We start from the raw sequence: 24,510 nt of genomic DNA, 5'->3' as shown, positions 1-24,510 counted from the left end.
ATCTAGATTTGTATCACACTTGTAAACCCTACCAGATGAATTGGACAGAAAGTTGCTTTGGTGCAGTAGCTATAACTGTTTGAACTTCCATAGTAGGCTAAGAAAATTTAAGAATGTGTTTTTCGATAAATTAATCTCACCACAGTCTGATTCCAGCGCAGAAGGCCGGTAATTGGTGTCTCGTTTTTTGACTGATACTTTTCATTAAACAAAATCGTATCATAATATCATAATAACCTTTCTCCACACAGAAATTGATAGTATTCTGTCTGCCAAGGAAGAATTTCCAACCTATAGTTCTGATCCTCACTTCCATAATGTGAGCGAAACACTTGAACTTTTATCTGAGCCTGCAGCTGATTCCACTCAGTTGGACTCCAGACAGGAAGGCACTGCCCCAGTTTTCATCAGAGAAATATCAGATGCTGAAATAAGCATTGAAGATGTAGCTAAATTGTCTGTCACTGTCATTGGCCGCCCTAAGCCTAAAATTCAATGGTTCTTTAATGGGGTGCTGCTGACCCCTTCTGCTGACTACAAATTTGTCTTTGATGGGGATAACCACAGCCTGATCATCCTGTTCACCAGATTTGAGGACGAGGGGGACTACACCTGCATGGCCAGTAATGAGTACGGGAAAACAGTGTGTAGCGCCTATCTAAAAATAACCCCCAAAGGGGAGAGGTACAAAGATGTGGAAGCAGAAGTGAAGAAAGGTCAGGAGGAGTCTGAGGGGCCTTGTCCTCCTTACTTCTTCAAGGAGCTAAAACCAGTCCAGTGTGCCCCAGGGATCCCTGCTGTCTTTGAGTACCTGGTACACGGAGAACCCGCCCCTACCGTCTTGTGGTTCAGAGGAAACGTGCCGCTTTTCACCAATGTTTGTTACACCATCATTCACAATCCTGATGGCTCTGGGACCTTCATTGTTAACGACCCCCAGCAGGAAGACAGTGGCCTGTATGTCTGTAAGGCCAAGAACGTGTGGGGGGAGTCCACCTGCGCCGCAGAGCTTCTTGTCCTTCTGGAGGAGACGGATGTGACAGATGCCTCCTGCGAAACAGAGTCCACATCGGGAGTTCCTGGGGATCTTCTGGAAACATCCGCAAGGGGCCCTTCGGTTCAGGCATTTGATTCGCAGCAGGAAGTTGCAGCTTTTGTCAAGGATGCCATTCCGGAAGCTGCTACAATGGCAGAAGAAAAGCCGCAGCTTTCTTATGAGCATGGCATTGACAGCAGTGAACTGAATACCGGGGTGGGTATAGAGGCTCAGAAGCTGCACCCTCTCGAGAGCACTGGGGAGCTTCCTCCTGTTGATGGCACTGTTCACACACAGCCAGGCAAAGAGCCACCTCCTACTTTACAGCTGCAGACTGTCCACCCTCAGGGAACCCTTCCCAGAGAAGATACTCCACAGTTCCAAGAGCCGGAAAACATCCCCCCATGCTCTCTGCCAGCAACTCCCGGTCATTCACTTCCATCCTCTGTGGCTGACGAAGCACTTCAGCCGGGAGAAGAGGTTGTCCCTGAAGTGGACAAAGAGCAAAGAGCTCTCCTCCTGTGTCAGGATGTAGCTGAGGGCCATGTGGAAAGTCTGGAGGGTCCTGAGGTTGCCATCTCGAATGTGCACTTTGAGCCCCAAGTCCCTTTGGAACACACATGCACAGAAGAAGGTGAAATCCTGCTGGCGAATGCAGAGCCCCTAGAAAGCGCAGGGCGAGGTGTTGCAGAGAGCTCTGAGGAAGGCAGGTCCCTGAGCTTCCCGCTAGCACTTGAGGAGAAGCAGGTCCTACTCAAGGAAGAGCAAGCAGAGGATGTGGCAGGGCCCACCAGCCAAAGCTCTAAGCCTAAGAAAGAGCCCGAGGCAGTCAAGGGAGTGATGGAGGTTCAGGGAAGTGACCTGCTCGCTAAGGAAACTTTGTTTCCCGCCATTCCCGAAGAGCAGCGATTACACCTGAAAACCCAGGTCCGCAGGGCTTTGCAAGCTGCGGTGGCCAGTGAGCAAGGCAGTCTCTTCTCTGAGTGGCTGAGAAGCATCGACAAGGTGGAGGTCAAGGCCGTAGACCTCACTCAAGAGCCCAAACGCATCCTCTGCACCTACCTTATTACTTCAGTGAAGTCGGTGACTGAGGAGTTAACCGTCGCTATCGACGACGTAGATCCTCAAATGGCTAACCTGAAGACGGAACTCAAGGATGCTTTGTGCTCCATCATCTGTGAAGAAATAAACATCCTAACAGCAGAGGATCCGAGAATTCAGAAGGAAGCCGAACTAGGTGTGCAGGGTGGAATAGGCCACTCTTTGGAGGTACAGCAAGTTGAGGCCCTCGCAGAACCAGAAGCTGAACCTGAGTATCTCGTTTCCCAAGACGAGGTCAGTTGTCTGAGTGTGGAAAGTCAGTTTAAGAATGAAGATGCTGATGAAGGTGCACAGGCTGAGACTCTGAAACCAGCAGAAGAGAGCAGCACCCAGAAGGCTGGTACAGTAAAGTCACAAGAAACCGATGGTACCTTAGCTGAGTGCCCTACAGTACTTAAACCCTTAGTGGATGTCATCTCTGAGGAAGGTGGGACTGTCCGCTTTGCGTCCTCCATATCAAATGCTAAGGAGGTGAACTGGTATTTCAAGGGTAAACCGTTGTCAACAGATACAAAGTTCAAGCGTTTACAAGATCAGAATGACTACACTCTGGTCATCGACACGGTAGAGGCAGAGGATGGAGGGGAGTATGTCTGTGAGGCCTCAAACGACAGGGGGAAAGCAAGGACGTCAGCAAAGCTCACTGTCGGAGGAAGAGGTTGGACGTCGGGGATTAAAGGGACCCGGCTCTAATACCCACTGAGTTGCGATGATTTAGGCCTCACCACTGAAGCTTCCCTTATCTGCCTCTTTTCCAGAATGCCAGCTTCTTAGAACAGGAAGGAAAGAAGTAGAGACGTAATCATGGTTATTAGCTTACATTTCTCTCTGACTGCCTCGTTAGGCAGAGCATTTTCATAGCCACGCGGCTACCGATTTTCTTAAGTAAAACATATTCTCATATGTTTTATAACAATAAATATGTTTTCATATGAAAGTGCTTTTGTAGCACGTACTAGAACCTTCTCAGTGCGTGGGCGTTCTGAAATTGTCAGGCTCTTCTCTGGATTCCAGATAACCATGATTAGTTGTCTCCCTGTGTTTATTTCTGTTTATTAGCATCTGTCTCACCTCACCACTTCAGCTGATGTTTCGTGGTTTCACCTTAATTTCAGCTCTTAGTCAGCCTGGTGGGTTCCAGCGACACACCCCGTGGTTATGCATGCACACCCCAAAGAAAAGCGTCACGTTTCTCTGCCACCCTCCCCAGTTCACTGCTGAGTCACAATCGGAATTGTCACAAGCTGCTGCTTTTTGACCTTTCTTGTTTCTGCCTTCACCACCACGCTCATCTTCCCGTCACGTGTCCTAGACTGCCGCAACCCGTCTCACCAATTTCAGCCGTTTTATTTCATTAACAGCAACAAAAGCTAGTCTGCAAAAAGGAAAAAAGAATGCGGGATGCCTGAGAAGGTAGCATGCTAATGGCTTCTGCCTCCCTTTACAGTGGCCCCTGTGATCAAGCGGAGAATTGAGCCCCTGGAGGTAGCTCTGGGTCACCTGGCCAAATTCACCTGTGAAATCCAAGGTGCCCCCAACGTCCGGTTCCAGTGGTTCAAAGCCGGCAGAGAGATCTACGAGAGTGACAAGTGTTCCATTTGGTCTTCGAATTACGTCTCCAGCCTGGAGATCCTGAGGACCCAGGTTGTGGACTGCGGCGAGTACACCTGCAAGGCTTCCAACGAGTACGGCAGTGTCAGCTGCACGGCCACACTCACGGTCACAGGTAAACGCCCGCACTGGCGTGGGTGCTGGCATCTCGGTTCAGGTGCTGGCGTGTGTTGCATTGTGTCCAGGGGCCGAGAGTGTCTCCAGCTGGAGATCCACCATGCTATAAGAAGCAGAGAGGGATGGGGGACAGGTCATCCTTTGTAGTCACGTTTTGATCAGCAGCCGAAGCAAATGTTCCTTTATTTGTGGGGGCAGGAGATGGGGGAGGGGGATGTTAAGTTATCAGATGAGCCTGACTGCCGCCTTAATTAGAAACATTTCAGGAGTGTTTGGTGCTACAAAAATAAATAAACAGACAAATACATAAATAGCCCGATGGTGATGGCACACGCCTTTAATCCTAGTACATCTGCCTTGAATCCTAGGAAGCAGAGAGACAGGTGGATATCTGAGTTCAAGGCCAGCCTGGTCTACAGAGTGAGTTCCAGGACTACACAGAAAAACCCTGTCTCAAAAACAAAACAAAACAAAACAAAAACCAGCAAAAAAAACCCTCCATATATTAATATGAACCCGAATAACCAATCAGAAACAGAGTTCCAAACAAAGCCAGAATTACAAAATATCGGACTATACAGTTAAAGTTAAACAAAGTCCCACAGGAAGGCAGGGGCTAAAACAGGGCTTTGAGTAAGGATGCTTGCTCCAGCCTTTATTCCTAATTTTAAAATTAGGGCAACTACAAAATATTTCATTCTCGGTTTCCTAACTGAACCACAAAAAAAAAAAGAAAGAAAAAAGAAAAAGAAAATCAGTCTGTCTGTCCTTTTCCTTTTCCTTCACTCTTCCTCTTATCCTTCCTCTCTTCCTTCCTTTCTTTCCCTTCCCTTCCATCTCCTCTCTCCCTTCCTTCCTTCCCTCTCCTTTTCTTCTTAGTGGTGGCCTCAGATGCTGATGGAAGGGAGGATCCTTGGGGTGGGGGAGGGCTGCTCTTGGGTGGTAAGTCTTACTTGGTGAGAATGTCAGGGGGAAAGAAGCCCATTCATTCACCCCAGGAAAAGAAAAAGAGTTCTTTGAAGCATCTTTTACTCTGTGACTTTATCACAGAACCAAAAATCTTTGAAATTCTAAGGAAGCTGCCCATAGTGATCCAGCCAGGTTGGTTTTCAGTCTGGAGCCTAAATGTTTCCGTACAGCCAAGATTGGCATTCTTTTTTTTCCTTTTTTTTTTTTGAGATTAATATAATTACACAGCTTACCCTATTCTTCACTCCATCTCTTACATATTCTCCTTTACTCTTTTCATTATTCATGGCCTCTCTTTCCATTAATTGTTGTTACATGGATACACACACACACACACACACACACACACATTCCTAAATAAAACCTACTCAATATGTATAATGTGACTTGTATATTTTCAGGTCTGACTGTTCGGTATGGATAACCATTTGGTGTGCTCCTCCCTGGGGAAGACATTTTTTGCCCCACCTTCAGCCATTTCTTTGATGCCTGTAGGGGTTCAGGCCTCCTGGGCTTTCCTCCTTGGTGGCATTAGTCTTAATGACAGTTCAGAATTTTCTTGACCCAAATGAACCCAGCTCGGTAATGGGGCTTCAGCCACATTAGCAAAGAAGAAGGAGGTAGATTCTGAGTCTATTATCAGCAGGAGCGGATCCTAAAACTTTGCTCGGAATAGAGAACAGTGATGGGAAGCTTCTGCTGTGAAATATTTTTATAAGTGTAAATTGGGGAGGGGGTGCATTTGGAGTTAAGTGGTTTAAGGATCTCCAGGCATTTATCAGAGGTTAGAAAGACCTGTGTAAATTCTGTGCTGTCTGTCTTTCCCCGTCTTCAGCCAACTCATGTGTTTTTTTTTTTAACACCTTCTTTCTGGTCTTCTAATTTACAAAATTAAGATACCAGCCGGATTGCCCATCAAATCCTCCCACCTATTGACCCTCTGAACAGACAGAGCTTTAGTAATATTGCTTCGTGAGGGAACATTTGTTTTCTCCTTAGCTAGAGACAACCTGGCAAGAGGGCTCATCCCTTTCTTTCACCGTCTTGGGTCTTTTCCCTGCCCTGTTGTTTAAGATAAGGTCTTGTGTTCACCTAAAGGCATAACTTGTCTTTTCTCTGTCTTAGAACATGTAATTGCAGCAAGACCTGGAGACCTTCAACGGAGACTACATGTAACGTGCAAACCTTTCTTTTCGCAGAGGCATATCCACCAACCTTTCTCTCCAGACCCAAGTCCCTAACAACCTTTGTGGGGAAGGCAGCCAAGTTCCTCTGCACAGTGGCAGGGACTCCCGTGATCGAGACCATCTGGCAGAAGGACGGCAGTGCTATTTCACCGTCGCCTACCTGCCGGATCACGGACGCAGACAACAAACACAGCTTAGAGCTCTCCAACCTTGCCGTGCAGGACAGGGGGGTTTACTCTTGTAAGGCTTCCAACAAATTTGGAGCTGATATCTGCCAGGCGGAGTTGACCATCATTGACAAACCCCACTTCATTAAAGAGTTAGAGGCCGTGCAGTCAGCCATCAATAAGAAGATCCACCTTGAGTGCCAAGTAGACGAAGACAGGAAAGTGTCGGTCACGTGGAGCAAAGACGGGCAAAAACTGCCGGCTGGGAAAGATTACAAGATCTATTTTGAAGATAAAATAGCGTCGCTTGAGATTCCTCTAGCCAAACTAAAAGATTCTGGGACCTATACGTGTACAGCTTCTAATGAGGCTGGGAGCAGCGCCTCGTCTGCCACAGTCACTGTGAGAGGTAAGAGTGCCGGGCAGCCATCTGGCACCTCCTTGTCTACAAGGAAGTCTTAGAAGATTGTTGTAGCTGTACCGCCCGCACCCTTTGTTCCTAATTTAACTCCTACGGCAAACCTCTGGGTCTGGGAAAGTCCTGCCATTATCTGGTTGGCTTTTGTTGTTGTTGTTTGGTTTTTATTTGTGTGTAATCTTCTTTAGAATTCACTTGCTTTGGCTCTTTTAAAAAAGCAGTTAACAAATCTTGCTCGCAATTTCTTCTAAGAATTAGAACCATCTTCTTTTAAAATTGTTTCTTTTTTGAAATTATCATTGCTTTATTTCTCTCTTCCCATTCCCCTCTCCAAACCCTCCATACCACCCTCCTTTCTCTCTTTCAATGCACAGACTCCTTTCTCATTAATTGTTGTCGCACACACATATACATTCCTAAATCGGTCACTACAACCTGCTGTCTGTATCATAGTATTTGTACATATGTCTTCACTACTAAAATCATTTGATACTGGATATCCAATTGATGTGCTCTTCCCTGAGGAAGACCATTTCTCCTGCCTTCAGCATGTCTTGGTTGCCTGTAGCTCTTTGTATAGGTTGAGACCTGGTGGGATACCCTCCCCGCATCCATGTTAGCATGCCTGTTATTGATGTCTTCATTCAGAAAATTGCTCTTCATATAGATATAGTCTGCTTGCTTGTGTCTCTTTTCTATTCTTTTTACCAAGAGATAGGGAAGTGGTTCAGAATGAAGGCAAGGGCTGAGTGCATCATGGCTTGTTCAGAAGTCTCGGGAAAGTGTTTTCTGTGTGCTCTGTCTTTTGTCACGTGTGTTTGCTTTTCTTTTGTGGTGTGTATGCTTCAGTCATTGTCTCCATCCTTTCTCTTTCCTTTTTTTTTTTTATACACATCATATAGAACCACCGTCCTTCGTGAAGAAGGTGGATCCCTCTTACTTAATGCTCCCGGGTGAATCAGCACGCCTCCATTGCAAGCTGAAAGGCTCCCCTGTGATCCAGGTCACCTGGTTTAAGAATAACAAAGAACTTAGTGAAAGTAATACAGTCCGAATGTCTTTTGTCAACAATTCTGAGGCCACGCTCGACATCACTGATGTCAAGGTCGATGATAGCGGGACCTATTCCTGCGAGGCCACCAATGACGTGGGCAGTGACAGCTGCAGCACGGAAGTCCTTGTCAAAGGTTTGTTTCCTGAGTTACCGCTCTTTGTTTCGCTGAGAAAATTTCCCTTTGGTTGTCTCGTAGCTCACAACTCACCCTGTGCTCTCGTGCCTTTGTAGAACCACCTTCGTTCATCAAAGCGCTTGAGCCCGCAGACATAGTGCGCGGGGCGAATGCGCTCCTTCAGTGTGAAATCGCAGGCACGGGACCCTTTGAAGTTAGCTGGTTTAAAGACAAGAAGCAAATTCGAAGTAGTAAAAAGTACAGGGTGTTCGCTCAGAAGTCTTTTGTGTTTCTGGAAATCGCGTCTTTCAATAGCGCGGACGTGGGTGATTACGAATGCGTAGTCGCTAACGAAGTTGGAAAGTGTGGCTGCGTGGCGACACACTTATTGAAAGGTTAGTGTGGGGGGCGTTTGTCTAATAAGTTGTCCAAATAGCTTTCTTCATCTACAACAAGAAAATTTATTTGTTCTCTTCTTCTAACCTTTAAAATGTGTTTTGTCTTCATTTGAACTTGGGGCCCAGAGCGTTCACTCAGTCTTTGTCTTGATATGAACAGAAATATTTATTATCTGATAACAAAAGGAAATTACAAAAAAAGTCATTTTATTTTCTGATAAACATTTACGTTCTGTGCCTCTCTTGAATGAAATTGCTAATTCTTCGTGTACTTTCTTTCTTCTTTCTGATAACCAAGTGCTGTGTGATGGTTGTGTTGCACAAGGGAAGCGTGTAGCCGGGTGGAGCCCAGTGTGTGGGAACTGACGCTTGTGTGTGCTCTCTTCCTTAACTAGAACCACCAACCTTTGTCAAGAAAGTCGACGATTTCACAGCCCTAGCAGGACAAACCGTTATCTTACAAGCTGCCGTGAGAGGCTCAGAACCCATTTCTGTCACGTGGCTGAAAGGCCAAGAAGTCATTAAAGAAGACGGGAAAATTAAAATGAGCTTTGCTAATGGAGTTGCCGTGCTGACCATCCCCGACGTGCAGATTAGTTTTGGTGGCAAATATACTTGTCTGGCTGAAAACGAAGCCGGCAGTCAGACGTCTGTTGGGGAGTTAATAGTTAAAGGTTCGTGTAGGAACATTTTAGCTCTTCCTTGGCCCCTTCACTTACTGTTAAGCCTTGATTCACGCTCAGGAATCTTAACTATCTAATACCTTTGTAGAACCTGCCAAAATCATCGAACGAGCGGAACTGATCCAAGTGACCGCAGGGGACCCAGCCACTCTGGAGTACACAGTGTCAGGCACCCCAGAACTCAAGCCCAAGTGGTATAAAGACGGCAGGCCCTTGGCTGCTAGTAAAAAGTACCGGATCAGTTTCAAAAACAACATTGCCCAGCTGAAATTTTACTCAGCAGAACTGCATGACAGTGGCCAGTACACATTTGAGATTGCCAACGAAGTGGGCAGCAGTTCCTGCGAGACCACATTTACTGTGCTAGGTTAGTATGTTCAGAGAACTACCCATCTCCCTAAAAACCCACGGAACTAGCCGAGGGCGAGCCCCTGAGCGCGCTGCCGTGTTGATCCCATTTCCTTTCTTATGCCACAAACAGATCGAGACATCCCTCCGTTTTTCACCAAACCCTTACGTAACGTGGACAGCGTCGTTAGCGGTACCTGCAGGTTAGACTGCAAAATCGCTGGCTCCCTCCCCATGAGGGTCTCCTGGTTTAAGGATGGCAAGGAAATCGCCGCGTCGGACAGATACCAGATTGCATTTGTGGAAGGCACGGCCTCTTTGGAGATCAGCAGGGTAGACATGAGCGATGCAGGGAATTTCACCTGCCGGGCCACAAACTCCGTGGGGAGCAAAGACAGCAGTGGAGCCCTGATTGTGCAAGGTCGGCTAGGGACTGTGTCGCCTGCTTTACCAATATCTCAAATTAAGACTCCCTCCCTTGGGTCCAGACTTGTAATGCCTTCACATTCTGTCTTCTCCCTGTTCTTCAGAACCACCCAGCTTTGTAACTAAGCCAGGGTCCAGGGATGTTCTGCCTGGTTCAGCAGTCTGCCTGAAGAGCACTTTCCAAGGATCCACGCCGCTCACCATCAGATGGTTTAAGGGTGACAAAGAGCTGGTTTCTGGCGGAAGCTGCTATATCACCAAAGAAGCTCTAGAGAGCTCTCTGGAGCTCTACGCCGTGAAGACCTCGGATTCGGGCACATACATGTGCAAAGTCAGCAACGTTGCCGGCACTGTGGAGTGCAGTGCAGACTTGTTTGTGAAAGGTTTGCCTTCTTCTCTTGACGCCTTCGTGCGACCCTTTTCCCACACGAGTTCTTTTCCTCTTCCAGCTGTTTCTTAATAAACTCCCTTCCCTCCACAGAACCCGCGACGTTTGTGGAAAAGTTAGAGCCCTCACAGCTGCTGAAGAAGGGAGATGCCACTCAGCTAGCCTGCAGAGTCACAGGCACCCCTCCGATTAAGATAACGTGGTTTGCCAATGACAGAGAGCTGAGAGAGAGCAGCAAGCACAAAATGTCTTTTGTGGAGTCCACCGCAGTCTTAGGGCTTACAGACGTGGCCATTGAAGACAGCGGGGAATACATGTGTAAAGCCCAAAATGAAGCTGGCAGTGACCACTGCACTAGCGTGGTCATAGTCAAAGGTTTGTCCTCATGTGATCTTCGTATGACCCAGCCTTTGACCCGTAGCCCAGATCCCTGCCCATTAACGCGCGCCATTCTCTTCTACTATAGAGCCTCCTTATTTTACCAAGGAGTTTAAGCCCATGGAGGTCTTAAAGGAATACGATGTCATGCTGCTGGCGGAGGTGGCAGGCACCCCTCCCTTCGAGATCACTTGGTTCAAAGACAACATGACCCTGAGGAGTGGTAGGAAATATAAAACCTTCATTCAGGACCAGCTGGTTAGCCTGCAGATCCTCAAGTTTGTGGGCACAGACGCGGGTGAATACCAGTGCCGGGTGACCAACGAGGTGGGCAGCAGCACCTGCAGTGCCAGGGTGGCACTAAGAGGTCAGTGTTGGCTTAGTTGACTGCTGGGCTCTTCTGCACAGACACATCTTAGCTGTCTAGATGCAGCTTGGCCTTAGAGCTGGTACTGATCGAGACCTCATTCTCCTGATAGAACCCCCGTCCTTCGTTAAGAAGATCGAGACCACCAGCTCCCTCCGCGGAGGCACAGCTGCCTTCCAGGCCACCCTCAAAGGCTCTTTGCCCATTGCGGTGACTTGGTTGAAAGACAACGAAGAGATCACGGAAGACGACAATACAAGGATGACGTTTGAGAACAACGTGGCTAGCCTCTACCTGAGTGGCATTGAAGTCAGGCACGATGGGAAATACGTCTGCCAAGCCAAAAACGATGCAGGCATCCAGAGGTGTTCTGCTTTGCTCTCAGTCAAAGGTTGGTTCCGAGAGCTGCCGTAGGTTGGAGGAGAAGGCGGTGCAGGTGCCAGGCCTTTCAGCGGGGTGCTTCACAGCCACGCCTGTCCTTTGTCTCCAACAGAACCTGCGACAATAACGGAGGAGGCCGTGTCCATAGATGTCACCCAAGGAGACCCAGCCACTTTGCAAGTTAAATTTTCAGGGACTAAGGAGATTACAGCCAAATGGTTTAAAGATGGCCAAGAACTTACCCTGGGTCCGAAATACAAAATTAGTGTCACCGACACGGTCTCGATACTGAAGATTATCTCCACAGAGAAGAAAGATAGTGGAGAATATACTTTTGAGGTCCAAAATGATGTGGGGAGGAGCAGCTGCAAGGCTAGCATTAATGTCTTAGGTTGGTATTGATGTCCACAGAGAGGAGTTGGGCACCTCAGGGGCCTTTCCTCTTGTGCAATTTAAAGAGGAAATAAAGGGCAATGGGCAGAGTTCATGTGTGTGCAAGGTACTGGGTTGATGCCTTAGCACTTTGTGGTCAGAGGGGAGAGATGGAGGGAGGGAAAGAAAGAGAGAAAGGGAGAGAACAGATAGCTAGATTGACCTAAATTTCCTGCTTTTCTGTTGGCTAGATCTTATTATTCCTCCCTCATTCACCAAGAAACTGCGGAAAATGGACAGCATCAAAGGATCTTTTATTGACTTAGAGTGCATAGTGGCTGGGTCGCATCCCATCAGCATCCAGTGGTTCAAAGATGACCAAGAAATCTCAGCTAGTGACAAATACAAATTCTCTTTCCACGACAACACTGCCTTCTTGGAGATAAGTCAGCTCGAAGGCACAGATAGTGGCACATACTCTTGTTCCGCCACCAACAAGGCCGGCCACAGCCAGTGCAGCGGTCACCTGACCGTCAAAGGTTGGGCAGTTTTGATCTCTACCCCTCCAAACTCTGTTGCCTTGCTCTTCCTAATTCTCTTCTTCTTCATTGAGTCCGGAAATAAATCTGTCTCTTTCTTCTGCTTCCTGCTCTTTCACCCCAGAACCCCCTTACTTTGTGGAGAAGCCACAGTCACAAGACGTGAATCCCAGCACGAGGGTTCAGTTGAAGGCTCTTGTGGGCGGCACCGCGCCCATGACAATCAAGTGGTTCAGAGATAACAAGGAGCTGCACCCGGGGGCGGCTCGCTCGGTCTGGAAGGACGACACCTCCACCATCCTGGAGCTCTTTTCAGCCAAAGCCGCTGACTCCGGGACCTACATTTGCCAGCTGAGCAATGACGTTGGCACCGCGAGCAGTAAAGCCACCCTCTTTGTGAAAGGTTTGTTCTCTATATAACCTCTTTTTCTTGCTTGCCGAGCTTCTCTTTTGTAAGGGAACTTGCATTAAGAAAACAGTTTTGGTCATGGGATTTCATTTTTTTTAAAAAAAAAAAAAATTCAGCATGCCACTCTCTTTCTTTTCTTGTCTTTAGAACCTCCTCAGTTTATTAAGAAGCCCAGCCCAGTATTAGTGCTGAGGAACGGGCAGTCAACCACATTTGAATGCCAAGTGACAGGCACTCCAGAGATCAGAGTTTCTTGGTATCTGGATGGGAACGAAATAACAGATCTTAGGAAGTATGGCATTTCCTTCGTGGATGGTTTAGCCACTTTCCAGCTCTCTAATGCCAGGGTAGAAAGCAGTGGGACTTACGTCTGTGAGGCTCGAAATGATGCAGGTACCGCGAGCTGCAGCGTCGAACTGAAAGTGAAAGGTTTGTGATGGCTCTGTGTTTTAGCTGGGCGGTGTGCTGGACTCGGGGCTGCTCTCGAGTTAAGCCGCTCTCTGTCTTCCTTTTGACTCTGTAGAGCCTCCCACCTTTATCCGGGAGCTGGAGCCTGCGGAGGTAGTGAAGGATAGTGACGTCGAGCTGGAGTGCGAAGTCATGGGGACAACGCCCCTCGACGTCACCTGGCTGAAGAACGGCAAGGAAATTAGAAGTGGCAAGAAGTACACAATGTCTGAGAAAATGTCCGTGTTTTATCTGCATATCACCAAGTGTGACCCCTCCGATGTGGGTGAATATCAGTGCATCATAGCCAATGAAGGAGGCAGCTGCTCTTGTAGTGCTCGCGTTGCCTTGAAAGGTCAGTCGCGTGCTAGGATCAGCCACCCAGTCAGAACACTGAGTGCTCTTTAGCTGTAGGCAATGAAATGAATAGGAACTGAAAGGTGTGCCTCTTCTTGAACCACTGTCTCGTTTAACCACAGAGCCACCGTCCTTTATCAAGAAGATGGAAAATGTCACCACTGTCTTGAAGAGCTCAGCCACCTTTCAGAGTACTGTCGCAGGCTCACCCCCGATTTCTATAACTTGGCTAAAGGACGACCAGATTCTTGAGGAAAATGACAATGTCCATATTTCATTTGTGGACAACATAGCCACACTGCAAGTCCGGAGTGTAGATAATGGCCATAGTGGGCGGTACACATGCCAAGCCAAGAACGAGTCAGGAGTTGAGAGGTGCTACGCTTTCCTCCTAGTGCAAGGTCGGTGAACTGTTCTGTTTCAGGAGCGGTCTACAGAGACGGTTTGATCGGCATAGCTGGGTTCGAAGAGGATTACTGACCTAACTTGTGCACATTTTCCTTCTTACTGCAGAACCCGCCCAAATCATAGAGAAAGCTAAGTCGGTTGATGTTACCGAGAAAGACCCGGTCACCTTGGAGTGTGTGGTAGCTGGGACACCAGAACTCAAAGTCAAATGGCTTAAAGATGGGAAGCAAATTGTACCCAGCAGATATTTCTCAATGAGTTTTGAAAACAATGTGGCCAGTTTTAGAATTCAGTCGGTCATGAAACAAGACAGTGGGCAGTACACGTTCAAGGTGGAAAATGACTTTGGAAGCAGTAGCTGCGATGCCTACCTGAGAGTGTTAGGTGTGTACCCCCCCCAGCTACTATACTCAATATAGCAGACACCTTATAAACAAACAGCAGCCTGTTAATGGTGTGTTTTTTGCTGTTTGCCTTGGATAGACCAAGATATTCCCCCATCGTTCACCAAAAAGTTAACCAAGATGGATAAAGTTCTGGGCTCTTCTATTCAAATGGAGTGCAAGGTTTCGGGATCACTTCCCATTAGTGCTCAGTGGTTTAAGGATGGGAAAGAAATATCTACGAGTGCAAAATACAGACTCGTATGTCACGAAAACACTGTGTCGCTGGAAGTGAGCCATCTGGAATTGGAAGACACTGCAAATTACACCTGCAAGGTGTCCAATGTGGCAGGAGACGCCGCCTGCAGCGGCATCTTAACTGTGAAAGGTGAGGACTGCCCTGTCCTCTTCCGCTCTTTGTTAGCGCTTCTAAAGGGCGCCACTCTTAACCTTGTATCTTCAGAGGTAAAAGACCTTAGTAATTCTGTTTATTTTGATGCACACTCATTGAGTTCAAGAAATAGTTAATCACTACCTCTTTTTGTGAGTTGTTTTCTTATATATCCATTTAAAAAAAAAAATTGGGCTGCGAGAACCGTGACTAAATATGACTCTCTTAAAATCTGTAGAGCCACCAAGCTTCCTAGAGAAACCTGAGCGGCAGCAAGCCATACCTGACTCCACAGTGGAATTTAAGGCTGTGTTGAAAGGAACACCGCCATTCAAAATTAAGTGGCTCAAGGATAATGTGGAACTTGTCTCAGGACCGAAATGTTTCATTGGCCTAGAGGGGTCGACGAGCTTCTTAAATCTCTACTCAGTGGATGCTTCCAAGACGGGCCAATACACTTGCCAAGTTACCAATGATGTTGGTAGCGACTCTTGCACTGCAATGTTGCTTGTGACAGGTGTGTAAGTTTGTTTGTCTTATGTTTCTGTCTGCCTCGTGCCTCTGTTGTTCCTAGACTCTGTAATAAGGCAGCTTTTTAACATGGCTGAGTAATTTTCCCAGACCTTGGTCCCGTTTCTCCCTTTCCTACCTATCGCCCAATTGGGCTTCTGTGATTTTTCGCTCTTTTTTCATAACCTCCTTTTCCCCGACTCTTTAGAACCACCGAAGTTTGTAAAGAAATTAGAAGCATCCAAAATAGTAAAAGCCGGTGACTCCGCACGCCTGGAATGCAAGATCACTGGCTCTCCAGAAATCCGAGTTGTGTGGTACAGAAATGAGCATGAACTCACGGCCAGTGACAAGTACCAAATGACGTTCATCGACTCGGTGGCCGTCATACAGATGAACAACCTCGGGACAGAGGACAGTGGAGACTTTATCCTTGAGGCTCAGAATCCTGCTGGCAGCACCAGCTGCAGCACCAAGGTTATCGTAAAAGGTAGAATCCTCCTTTTGTTCCTCGTTAACGGAAACCCATCCCCTTCTCCCTGGGCATCTTGGTTTCTCACTCTATACCGCTCTTTAGTTTCTATCTCAAATCCAAGGGTATTTCCCTAAGATCGGATCATGTCACCTGTCGAATGCTATTTCTTGTTAAGATTAGTTTACATTCACGTGGGCGTTTTGACATATTTTTCCTGTAATTCTGATCCTGTAATTTTGGCCACCTCAACACATCAGCTAAAACGCACATACAAAAATAAATGGGAAGTGTTTAAATTGATCCTTTGGTTTCAATCACGCTGAAACTATATCAGCATCTCCAGTATGGTCTGCATCATAGTGATGTAACATACAAACAATATCGGTTTTAATATTACATCTTTAAATAACAGTAATATGTTTCTTCTTTCTCACAAATCAGCTCCTTTGTGTAAAATCCATGACTTTCCTGTGGTGCCAATAGTGCCAGTTTTTCAACAGCCACTTCTCAGCATGCTTTGCCATAAAACTCAAGTTTGTCCTGTGAGATAATTGTTAGAGTAATCTTTTCCTGAAATGGAAGGCTCAGATCACTGCCGTTCTTGTGATTTCTGGGTGTCTCTGTTGTAAAGCAGAAATGACATTCTTCTTTAATTTCTAAAGGCAAAATTCCATACTTCACAGAATTTCTGCTCATTGATACGTTTGCTTACTTATAAATTTGGTATCCGTCTTTGTAGTCCAAGATAAACCAGCACATTGAACTTCTCAACTGAGCCCTCTAAGATGCATCTAAGATCTCCACCTGTCTTGCCAATAAGTGATAGTGCTACCTACACATGATACTATCTTAAACCATGCTTCTAATTGGAAAAAAAAGAAACCCTTTTTCTATTGGAGGCTATCAAGGAGCCCAGCTCATGAGAAATTCTTGTTTTTTCCAGAACCACCCGTTTTTAGCAGCTTCCCTCCTGTAGTAGAAACCCTTAAGAACACCGAAGTTAGTCTTGAATGCGAGCTTTCGGGAACACCGCCCTTTGAGGTGGTGTGGTACAAAGACAAGCGCCAACTCCGAAGCAGCAAGAAGTACAAGATCGCATCTAAGAATTTCCACGCGAGCATTCACATCCTCAACGTGGAATCGACAGACATGGGCGAGTACCACTGCAAAGCCCAGAACGAAGTGGGCAGTGACACCTGTGTCTGTGCTATAAAACTAAAAGGTGAGCGTAATTTCTGTGCACGGCAGAAATGCCAGGCATGTGCAGAACGCTCAGTGTGTTCTCTCTTCCCTTGCCTGGAAAGCTTCCTGAGCAATCTCTGTTCATCTTTTCCCGTTCAGAACCACCAAAATTCATTTCCAAGCTGAGCAGCCTCACGGTGGTGGCTGGCGAGCCTGCCGAACTGCAGGCATCCATAGAAGGCGCCCAGCCTATTTCTGTCCAGTGGCTTAAAGAGAAAGAAGAAGTGGTCAGAGAGAGCGAGAACATTAGAATTTCGTTCGTGGACAACGTGGCGACTCTGCAGTTTGCTAAAGCGGAGCCGGCTAACGCTGGGAAGTACATCTGCCAAGCCAAGAATGACGGTGGAGTGAGGGAGAACATGGCCACACTGACCGTCTTAGGTATGCGGTCCCCGTTAGAACCTGGGGGCAATCACTGCAGTGACTTCCATGTGATCTCTTCGTTCTGAATTTCTTCCAGAACTTTATTGAGCTTCACTGTTTGGAAGGCTTAGGAAAAAGACACAGTTGATCTTAAATGCTCTTTTCTGATTCCTATGGTTCTTACAAAAAATTAGCTAGCTGTTTTATTGATATGCCCTGCTTTTCTGCAAGGGTAGCAAATCTCCTAACTATTTTTTATTTCAATACAAACCCACTTGGAGCCTCTCCATTGTTACAAGGAAATTTTGCTTTCAGAAGATCAATGTTCGAAGGAAAGGTTTGCACTTTCATCACTGGGCATATTAAATTTCCATCCAGTGATAAGAATGAAAGTGAGGAGAACATTCAAGATCTCTTCTCTAGCATGTTAACCCAGAGAAAAAAAACATCGAGTAACTCATTTAACAGGGCCTTCTACTCTAAAGAACGTCAAGTGCAAATCAAAACACATTATGTGGGGCCCAGTGAGATGGCTCAGTGGGTAAAGGTGCCTGCCACTATGTCTGAGGGCCTGAGTTCAATCCTTGGGACTGCCTTGACCTCTGACCCCAAATGCATTCCATGGCATATAACTCCCCCCCCCCCAGCAAACACACAGACGTACTTACAAAATAGATAGTATTTGTACTTTTAACAAACTACATTGTCTGACATACATTGCCTAGATTATTTTGGAGCAGACCAATGCCCAAACATCCTTTTAATGAATGCAAATAACTTTATGAGTGCATAGGATTACAGATCACATTTTAGAGCCGAGAGAGAGAAAATGGAACCATCAATGAGAGAAAACAGTCATTGCAATTCAGAGAAGCGATACAAGGAAAGATCCAGGTTTTCAACGATGCATCTGATGCTTTATTTCAGAGCCTGCAGTCATCGTAGAGAAGGCAGGCTCCGTGACGGTGACTGTGGGAGAAACATGCACCCTGGAGTGTAAGGTGGCTGGTACTCCTGAGCTCTCTGTGGAGTGGTACAAGGATGGGAAGCTCTTGACCAGTAGCCAAAAGCACAAATTCAGCTTCTACAACAAAATGTCTTCCTTAAAAATTCTCTCGGTTGAAAAGGAAGACGCAGGCACCTACACGTTCCAGGTTCAGAACAACGTTGGGAAAAGCAGCTGCACCGCTGTGGTGGATGTATCAGGTCAGTTTGGGCGTTTTCTTCAGCTCGCTAATGCCGTTTTCTCTTATGAACTTTCCTTCTTTTGTAACTCTTCTCTTGCCTCGAGTCACCACAAGTCATTTGCCTCTCTTCACGCAGACCGAATGGTTCCTCCCTCTTTCACACGAAGACTGAAGGATACTGGTGGGGTCCTGGGCACTTCTTGCATCTTAGAATGTAAAGTGGCTGGATCGTCCCCGATCTCCATCGCCTGGTTTCATGAGAAGACTAAGATTGTCAGTGGAGCGAAATACCAGACGACATTTTCAGATAACGTCTGCACGTTACAGCTGAACTCCCTGGATTCATCGGACATGGGCAGTTACACGTGCGTGGCTGCTAATGTTGCTGGCTCTGATGAGTGTCGCGCCACATTGACCGTACAAGGTTAGTGATACACAGTCAAGTTTGTGTGGCATTTATTAAAAATCCTCTCTGGACATGTGTCCAGACTGATGTACACCTGAAGGACTCTTATTTTGTTACTCAAAATTGAGAGTAGGTCCAAAGCTTACTGGATCCTTCCATTGTCTTCTGTGTCTGTGTAGAACCACCCTCTTTTGTGAAAGAGCCTGAACCCCTGGAAGTCCTTCCGGGCAAAAACGTCACCTTCACAAGCGTTATCAGAGGAACCCCTCCATTCAAGGTCGGCTGGTTTAGGGGTGCCAGAGAACTGGTGAAAGGAGACAGGTGCAACATCTATTTTGAGGATACTGTGGCAGAACTGGAATTATTTAATACTGATGTATCTCAGAGTGGGGAGTACACCTGTGTGGTTTCTAACGATGCCGGCCGGGCATCCTGCACTACGCATCTCTTTGTGAAAGGTTTGCCAAACACATTCGCTTTCCTTCTTTTGATGCCTAGTGTTTTGGTGGCTTTCTGATGTGCCTAACTACAACGCCTTTGTCACTTATCAGAACCGGCCACGTTTGTAAAGAAGCTAAGCGACCACTCTGTGGAACCTGGGAAGTCTGTCATTCTGGAGGGCACCTATACCGGAACACTTCCGATTTCTGTCACCTGGAAAAAAGATGGTATTGGCATAACTCCGTCAGAAAGATGCAACATTGTCACCACAGAGAAAACGTGCATCCTGGAGATCCTGAGCAGTGCAAAGGGCGATGCAGGGCGCTACTCCTGCGAGATTGAGAACGAGGCAGGAAGGGATGTTTGCGAAGCTCTGGTGTCTACCTTAGGTGTGTGAGCGCCCTCTCTTGAGAATTTTGAATTTATCCCATGTGCAGGGTGGGTCCCTTGCTCTTGCGTCATTCCCTTTGCTGACTGTGAGCCTTTCTTCTTTAGAACCACCATACTTCGTTACGGAATTAGAACCTCTGGAAGCGTCAGTTGGAGACTCGGCTTCCTTGCAATGCCAAGTAGCTGGGACACCAGAAATTACAGTGTCTTGGTTCAAAGGAGACACCAAATTAAGGTCAACTCCAGAATACAGGACCTACTTTACAAATAATGTGGCCACACTTGTCTTTAACAAAGTGAGCGTCAATGACGGTGGGGAATACACATGCTTGGCGGAAAACAGCATAGGAACGGCTGCCTCTAAGACCGTCCTCAGAATTCAAGGTGACGCTTTTAGCCACTCAGACATTTTCTCTTCCCTCTTTATCTCCTTAATCTTTATGGGGATTTATCTCCTTTTATTCATTAATATTAATACCTCAAGTATCACTTGTCTTCCTACAGAGCGCCAGCTCCCACCTTCCTTTGCAAGACAATTAAAGGACATTGAGCAAACTGTTGGGTTACCAGTTACGCTCACTTGCCGCCTGAATGGCTCTGCACCCATCCAAGTGTGCTGGTATAGAGACGGGGTGCTTTTACGAGATGATGAAAATCTGCAGACATCATTCGTGGATAATGTGGCAACGTTGAAAATTTTGCAGACTGACTTGAGCCACTCTGGCCAGTATTCTTGCTCCGCCTCCAATCCGCTTGGCACAGCCTCGTCTACTGCTAGATTGACAGCAAGAGGTTCGTTCCTATGCCCATCTTACTCTTTCCCCACCCTGATTTCTTATTTGCTTGCGAAGACAGAAGTAGCTGACAGCCAAAAGAGAGGCAAGGTCTATGTTATCATATACACATTGCCTTTTCTTCTCATCTTCCAGAACCTAAGAAATCCCCCTTCTTTGATATCAAGCCGGTATCAATAGATGTCATTGCCGGAGAAAGTGCAGATTTTGAATGCCATGTTACCGGTGCCCAACCGATGCGAATCACTTGGTCAAAAGATAACAAGGAAATCCGACCTGGAGGAAACTATACTATCACATGTGTGGGGAACACTCCCCATCTGAGGATTCTTAAAGTGGGCAAAGGAGACTCTGGTCAATACACTTGTCAAGCAACCAATGACGTTGGCAAAGACATGTGCTCTGCCCAGCTGAGTGTAAAAGGTACCATTGCATAGTGTTTGCTAAGACTGGTTCTTGACTAGGCTTGTGACGTTGTCTTCTGTGTGTCAAAAAATGGTTTGTTTTGTTTTTTTTTCCTGCTGGTGCCTAACTCAGTGTTAGAGCACTTCCCTTACCCATGTGAAGCCCTGGGCTAAATCCCTCAGTCATACCAAAAATAAGAAAGACATTGAGCTTTGCCTGGCTTGTTTCTGGTTTTATGGTCTATGCTTGCCTGGAACTCATAGAAATCTTCCTGTCTCAGTTCCCTGGGAGCTAGGAATATAGATGTGAGACACCATTTTTCACTGTCTTAAGTTTTTAAATGTTTGAGTTGAACTAACAGTTATATTTGAGTTTATGGCTTTGTGTTGGAGGAGCCATAACCAAAGGTTTTGCCTTCTCTTTAGATTCTTAAGAAGTATTCTTCCATTGGCCTTGTTAAATATAGCTTCAATTATTCACTCTCCCTTTTCATCATTTCTTGTTACATAATATCTGGTTTATCATTACAAAAGTTTGATCAAATATATATGCGATTATATTACCTGTTATGTTTTATCTTATCTATCCAGACCACACTATGTCAGCCAAATTCTCTGATAAATATTTTTACATCACCTAATAGGAAAGAGGATAACTTATTTTACCATGAAATTATTAGCAAGTTCCTTCTTAATAATGAGTTGATTAGCATGTGAACTTCAGGGATTCTCCACTATAAGGATAAACTCTTTAACATGTAATTCTCCATCACTGACTGTTTCCTTTGGTTTAATAGAACCTCCCAAGTTTGTTAAGAAATTAGATGCTTCAAAAGTCGCGAAGCAGGGAGAATCCATCCAGCTGGAGTGTAAGATCAGCGGCTCCTCAGAAATCAAGGTCGTGTGGTTCCGGAACGACAGCGAACTTCACGAAAGCTGGAAATACAACATGTCCTTTGTGAACTCCGTGGCGCTGCTTACCATCAACGAGGCCAGTGCCGAGGACAGTGGTGACTACATCTGTGAAGCTCATAACGGCGTTGGTGACGCCAGCTGCAGCACAGCCCTGAAAGTGAAAGGTCAGACCCCTCTTCTGCTCCTCCTCCTCTCCAGTGGGCTCCTTTTGGTCCATGTCAGGCTGTCCAAATATCCAGACGTGAGCTCAGGCTGGACCTGAGCTTGAGGATTTCTGGTGATTCGATAAAAACCCGCATTCCTCAGGAATTTGTGAAGCCAGTCCCCATCCAACTTTGTGTTACAGACTAATCTCCAATTTATAAGGTCCAAAATTTAAAAGCTTACAACTCTTAAAAGTTTATGAATTGTCCTGTGTCAGTGTGTCTCATTATTATCCACACAGTCTCTCTTAATGATCTTCTCATAGCTAGTAGCTCTAGAGTCTAGAAACTGGGTATGTGGATGCCGACACCATCTGTCCTCTTTGGTAAGCAGCTGCTCTCATTGTTCGCCCTCTTTTCTTCCGGTAGCCCCGCCTGTTTTTACCCAGAAGCCTCCTCCAGTCGGAGCCCTGAAAGGTTCTGATGTGATCCTCCAGTGCGAAATTTCGGGAACGCCCCCCTTCGAAGTGGTGTGGGTTAAAGACCGAAAGCAAGTTCGAAGCAGCAAGAAATTTAAAATCACCTCCAAAAACTTCGACACGAGTCTTCATATCTTTAGTCTTGAAGCCCCTGACATAGGGGAATATCACTGCAAAGCCACCAACGAGGTGGGAAGTGACACATGTGTTTGCGCTGTCAAGTTCAAAGGTTTGTACACAGACACACACACACAATGTGTTTCTTCCTTTGATCTGTTCCTGCTCAACTAATATCTAATGTGGCTCTGGCTGTGACTCTTACCTTTTCATTTATCCACGCGTTTCTTTCATCAGAACCACCACGGTTTGTGAAGAAGCTCAGTGACGCCGCCACCCTTATTGGGGAGCCTGTGGAGCTGCAGGCAGTGGTGGAAGGTTTCCAGCCGATTTCTGTCGTCTGGCTGAAAGATAAAGGTGACGTCATCAGAGAGAGTGAGAACGTTAGGATTTCCTTCGTTGATAACATCGCGACGCTCCAACTGGGAAGTCCAGAAGCATCCCATTCTGGAAAATATGTGTGCCAGATCAAAAATGATGCTGGCATGAGGGACTGTTCGGCAGTCTTGACTGTACTAGGTTAGTAGCAAAGTAGACCTCTGAGAACAAGGGACGTGAATTGACCTGTAATCATTTCCTGAAGACAGGACTCTTATCCAACTCTCTACTAAATATGAGCTGAATTTGTTCTTAATGCAACACACTTTCTTCTTCCAGAACCAGCCAGAATTGTAGAGAAACCAGAACCCATGACGGTCACCACTGGGAATCCCTTCACGTTGGAGTGTCTCGTAGCTGGGACTCCAGAACTTTCAGCCAAGTGGTTCAAAGATGGTAGAGAACTCTCTGCAGGCAGCAGACACCACATAACATTCGTGAGGAACCTGGCTTCCCTTAAGATCCCCTCTGCAGAGATGAATGACAAGGGCTTGTATAGCTTCGAAGTGGAGAACAGTGTGGGCAAAAGCAGCTGCACTGTCTCTGTCCACATCTCCGGTGAGTACGACGAGGAGGCCATGATGGTGACAGCGTCTCCGGTAGGGGTGGGAGTAGAAGAAAGCTCCCTGAATGGCAACTATTCTTCTCTAGATCGCATTGTCCCTCCCTCCTTCGTCCGGAAGCTGAAGGACACCAATGCCACCATCGGAGCCTCCGTTGTTTTGGAGTGCCGAGTGTCCGGCTCAGCCCCGATTTCAGTCGGCTGGTTTCTGGATGGAAACGAGATCGTTAGTAGTCCCAAGTGTCAGCCCAGCTTTTCGGATAATGTCTGTACCTTGAGTCTGAACTCGCTGGAACCCTCCAACACCGGCACTTATACGTGCGTGGCTGCCAATGTAGCCGGCCAGGATGAAAGCTCTGCCGTGCTGACTGTCCAAGGTCAGTGGATGAGGACACCCCGCTGCTTCGCTCCCCACGGTCCAGCCTGAGCTGCCTCTGTGTTCTTTTCTCCATCTTAGCATCCTTTCCTTTAAGTAACAAACACCCCTTTTCTCTTCGTCTCCCTTCCACCTGGGCTATGTAGAACCGCCATCTTTTGAACAAACTCCTGATTCCGTGGAAGTTTTGCCTGGGATGAGCCTGACCTTCACCAGTGTCATTAGAGGCACCCCTCCCTTCAAGGTCAAGTGGTTTAAGGGCAGCAGGGAACTGGTGTCAGGGGACGCGTGCACCATTTCTTTGGAAGACTTCGTCACCGAGCTGGAGCTGCTGGAGGTGGAGCCAATGCAGAGCGGAGATTATTCTTGCCTCGTGACCAACGATGCCGGCAGCGCTTCTTGTACCACGCACCTCTTTGTGAAAGGTTCGCTCTTTTATCCAGCGCCTTTTTCTTCCTAAAGTCCTTCCGATGCAGCATCTGAAGGTACAGCTTTACCCTCATTTTTCTCTCCTCATAGAGCCAGCCACTTTTGTGAAGAGATTGACCGACACCAGTGTCGAGACAGGCAGCCCCATTGTTCTGGAGGCGACTTACACCGGCACACCGCCCATCTCCGTGAGCTGGATGAAGAACGAATACGCTCTGGCGCAGTCTCCCAACTGCAGCATTACCACAACAGAAAACTCCAGCATCCTGGAAATTCTTGAAAGCTCCATAGAGGACTATGCCCAGTATGCTTGCCTCATAGAAAACGAGGCGGGGCAAGACATCTGTGAAGCTCTTGTGTCTGTCTTAGGTGTGTTGACAGTGAGCCCCCCTCCCGTTGTCTCTTCCTGTGTAACTTCATCTCTGAGTTGGTGTGAGTTGATCAATTGC

General features: G+C 46.8%; 1 protein-coding gene across 2 annotated transcripts in view; it reads left to right on the top strand.

Annotated features, from left to right (window-relative positions):
* Ttn (titin) overlaps positions 1–24,510 on the top strand; it is a 272,179-nt gene that overhangs the window by 62,990 nt on the left and 184,679 nt on the right. Inside the window, exons 46-83 of one of the 2 annotated variants that reach the window (XM_087900089.1) lie at positions 252–2,795; positions 3,585–3,863; positions 6,034–6,597; positions 7,509–7,793; positions 7,892–8,170; positions 8,569–8,847; positions 8,945–9,223; positions 9,338–9,625; positions 9,735–10,013; positions 10,112–10,393; positions 10,485–10,763; positions 10,876–11,154; positions 11,257–11,535; positions 11,768–12,055; positions 12,180–12,458; positions 12,612–12,893; positions 12,988–13,266; positions 13,391–13,669; positions 13,782–14,060; positions 14,160–14,447; positions 14,689–14,967; positions 15,169–15,450; positions 16,379–16,657; positions 16,777–17,058; positions 17,968–18,246; positions 18,364–18,651; positions 18,813–19,091; positions 19,185–19,463; positions 19,570–19,848; positions 19,969–20,256; positions 20,394–20,681; positions 21,460–21,741; positions 22,150–22,428; positions 22,554–22,835; positions 22,974–23,252; positions 23,346–23,633; positions 23,779–24,057; positions 24,152–24,430. In XM_087900089.1, coding sequence (XP_087756215.1) covers positions 252–2,795; positions 3,585–3,863; positions 6,034–6,597; positions 7,509–7,793; positions 7,892–8,170; positions 8,569–8,847; positions 8,945–9,223; positions 9,338–9,625; positions 9,735–10,013; positions 10,112–10,393; positions 10,485–10,763; positions 10,876–11,154; positions 11,257–11,535; positions 11,768–12,055; positions 12,180–12,458; positions 12,612–12,893; positions 12,988–13,266; positions 13,391–13,669; positions 13,782–14,060; positions 14,160–14,447; positions 14,689–14,967; positions 15,169–15,450; positions 16,379–16,657; positions 16,777–17,058; positions 17,968–18,246; positions 18,364–18,651; positions 18,813–19,091; positions 19,185–19,463; positions 19,570–19,848; positions 19,969–20,256; positions 20,394–20,681; positions 21,460–21,741; positions 22,150–22,428; positions 22,554–22,835; positions 22,974–23,252; positions 23,346–23,633; positions 23,779–24,057; positions 24,152–24,430 — 13,239 coding nt within the window. The remainder of the gene's footprint in view (positions 1–251; positions 2,796–3,584; positions 3,864–6,033; positions 6,598–7,508; positions 7,794–7,891; positions 8,171–8,568; positions 8,848–8,944; positions 9,224–9,337; positions 9,626–9,734; positions 10,014–10,111; positions 10,394–10,484; positions 10,764–10,875; positions 11,155–11,256; positions 11,536–11,767; positions 12,056–12,179; positions 12,459–12,611; positions 12,894–12,987; positions 13,267–13,390; positions 13,670–13,781; positions 14,061–14,159; positions 14,448–14,688; positions 14,968–15,168; positions 15,451–16,378; positions 16,658–16,776; positions 17,059–17,967; positions 18,247–18,363; positions 18,652–18,812; positions 19,092–19,184; positions 19,464–19,569; positions 19,849–19,968; positions 20,257–20,393; positions 20,682–21,459; positions 21,742–22,149; positions 22,429–22,553; positions 22,836–22,973; positions 23,253–23,345; positions 23,634–23,778; positions 24,058–24,151; positions 24,431–24,510) is intronic. The other variant, XM_087900088.1, reaches the window with a different exon arrangement.

Source organism: Myodes glareolus, chromosome 21 (assembly GCF_982192425.1).
Source record: "Myodes glareolus chromosome 21, mMyoGla1.1, whole genome shotgun sequence".
Taxonomy (NCBI): Eukaryota; Metazoa; Chordata; class Mammalia; order Rodentia; family Cricetidae; genus Myodes; species Myodes glareolus.
Note: the sequence above shows the minus strand (reverse complement) of the source record. Positions and strands in the feature narration are given on the sequence as shown.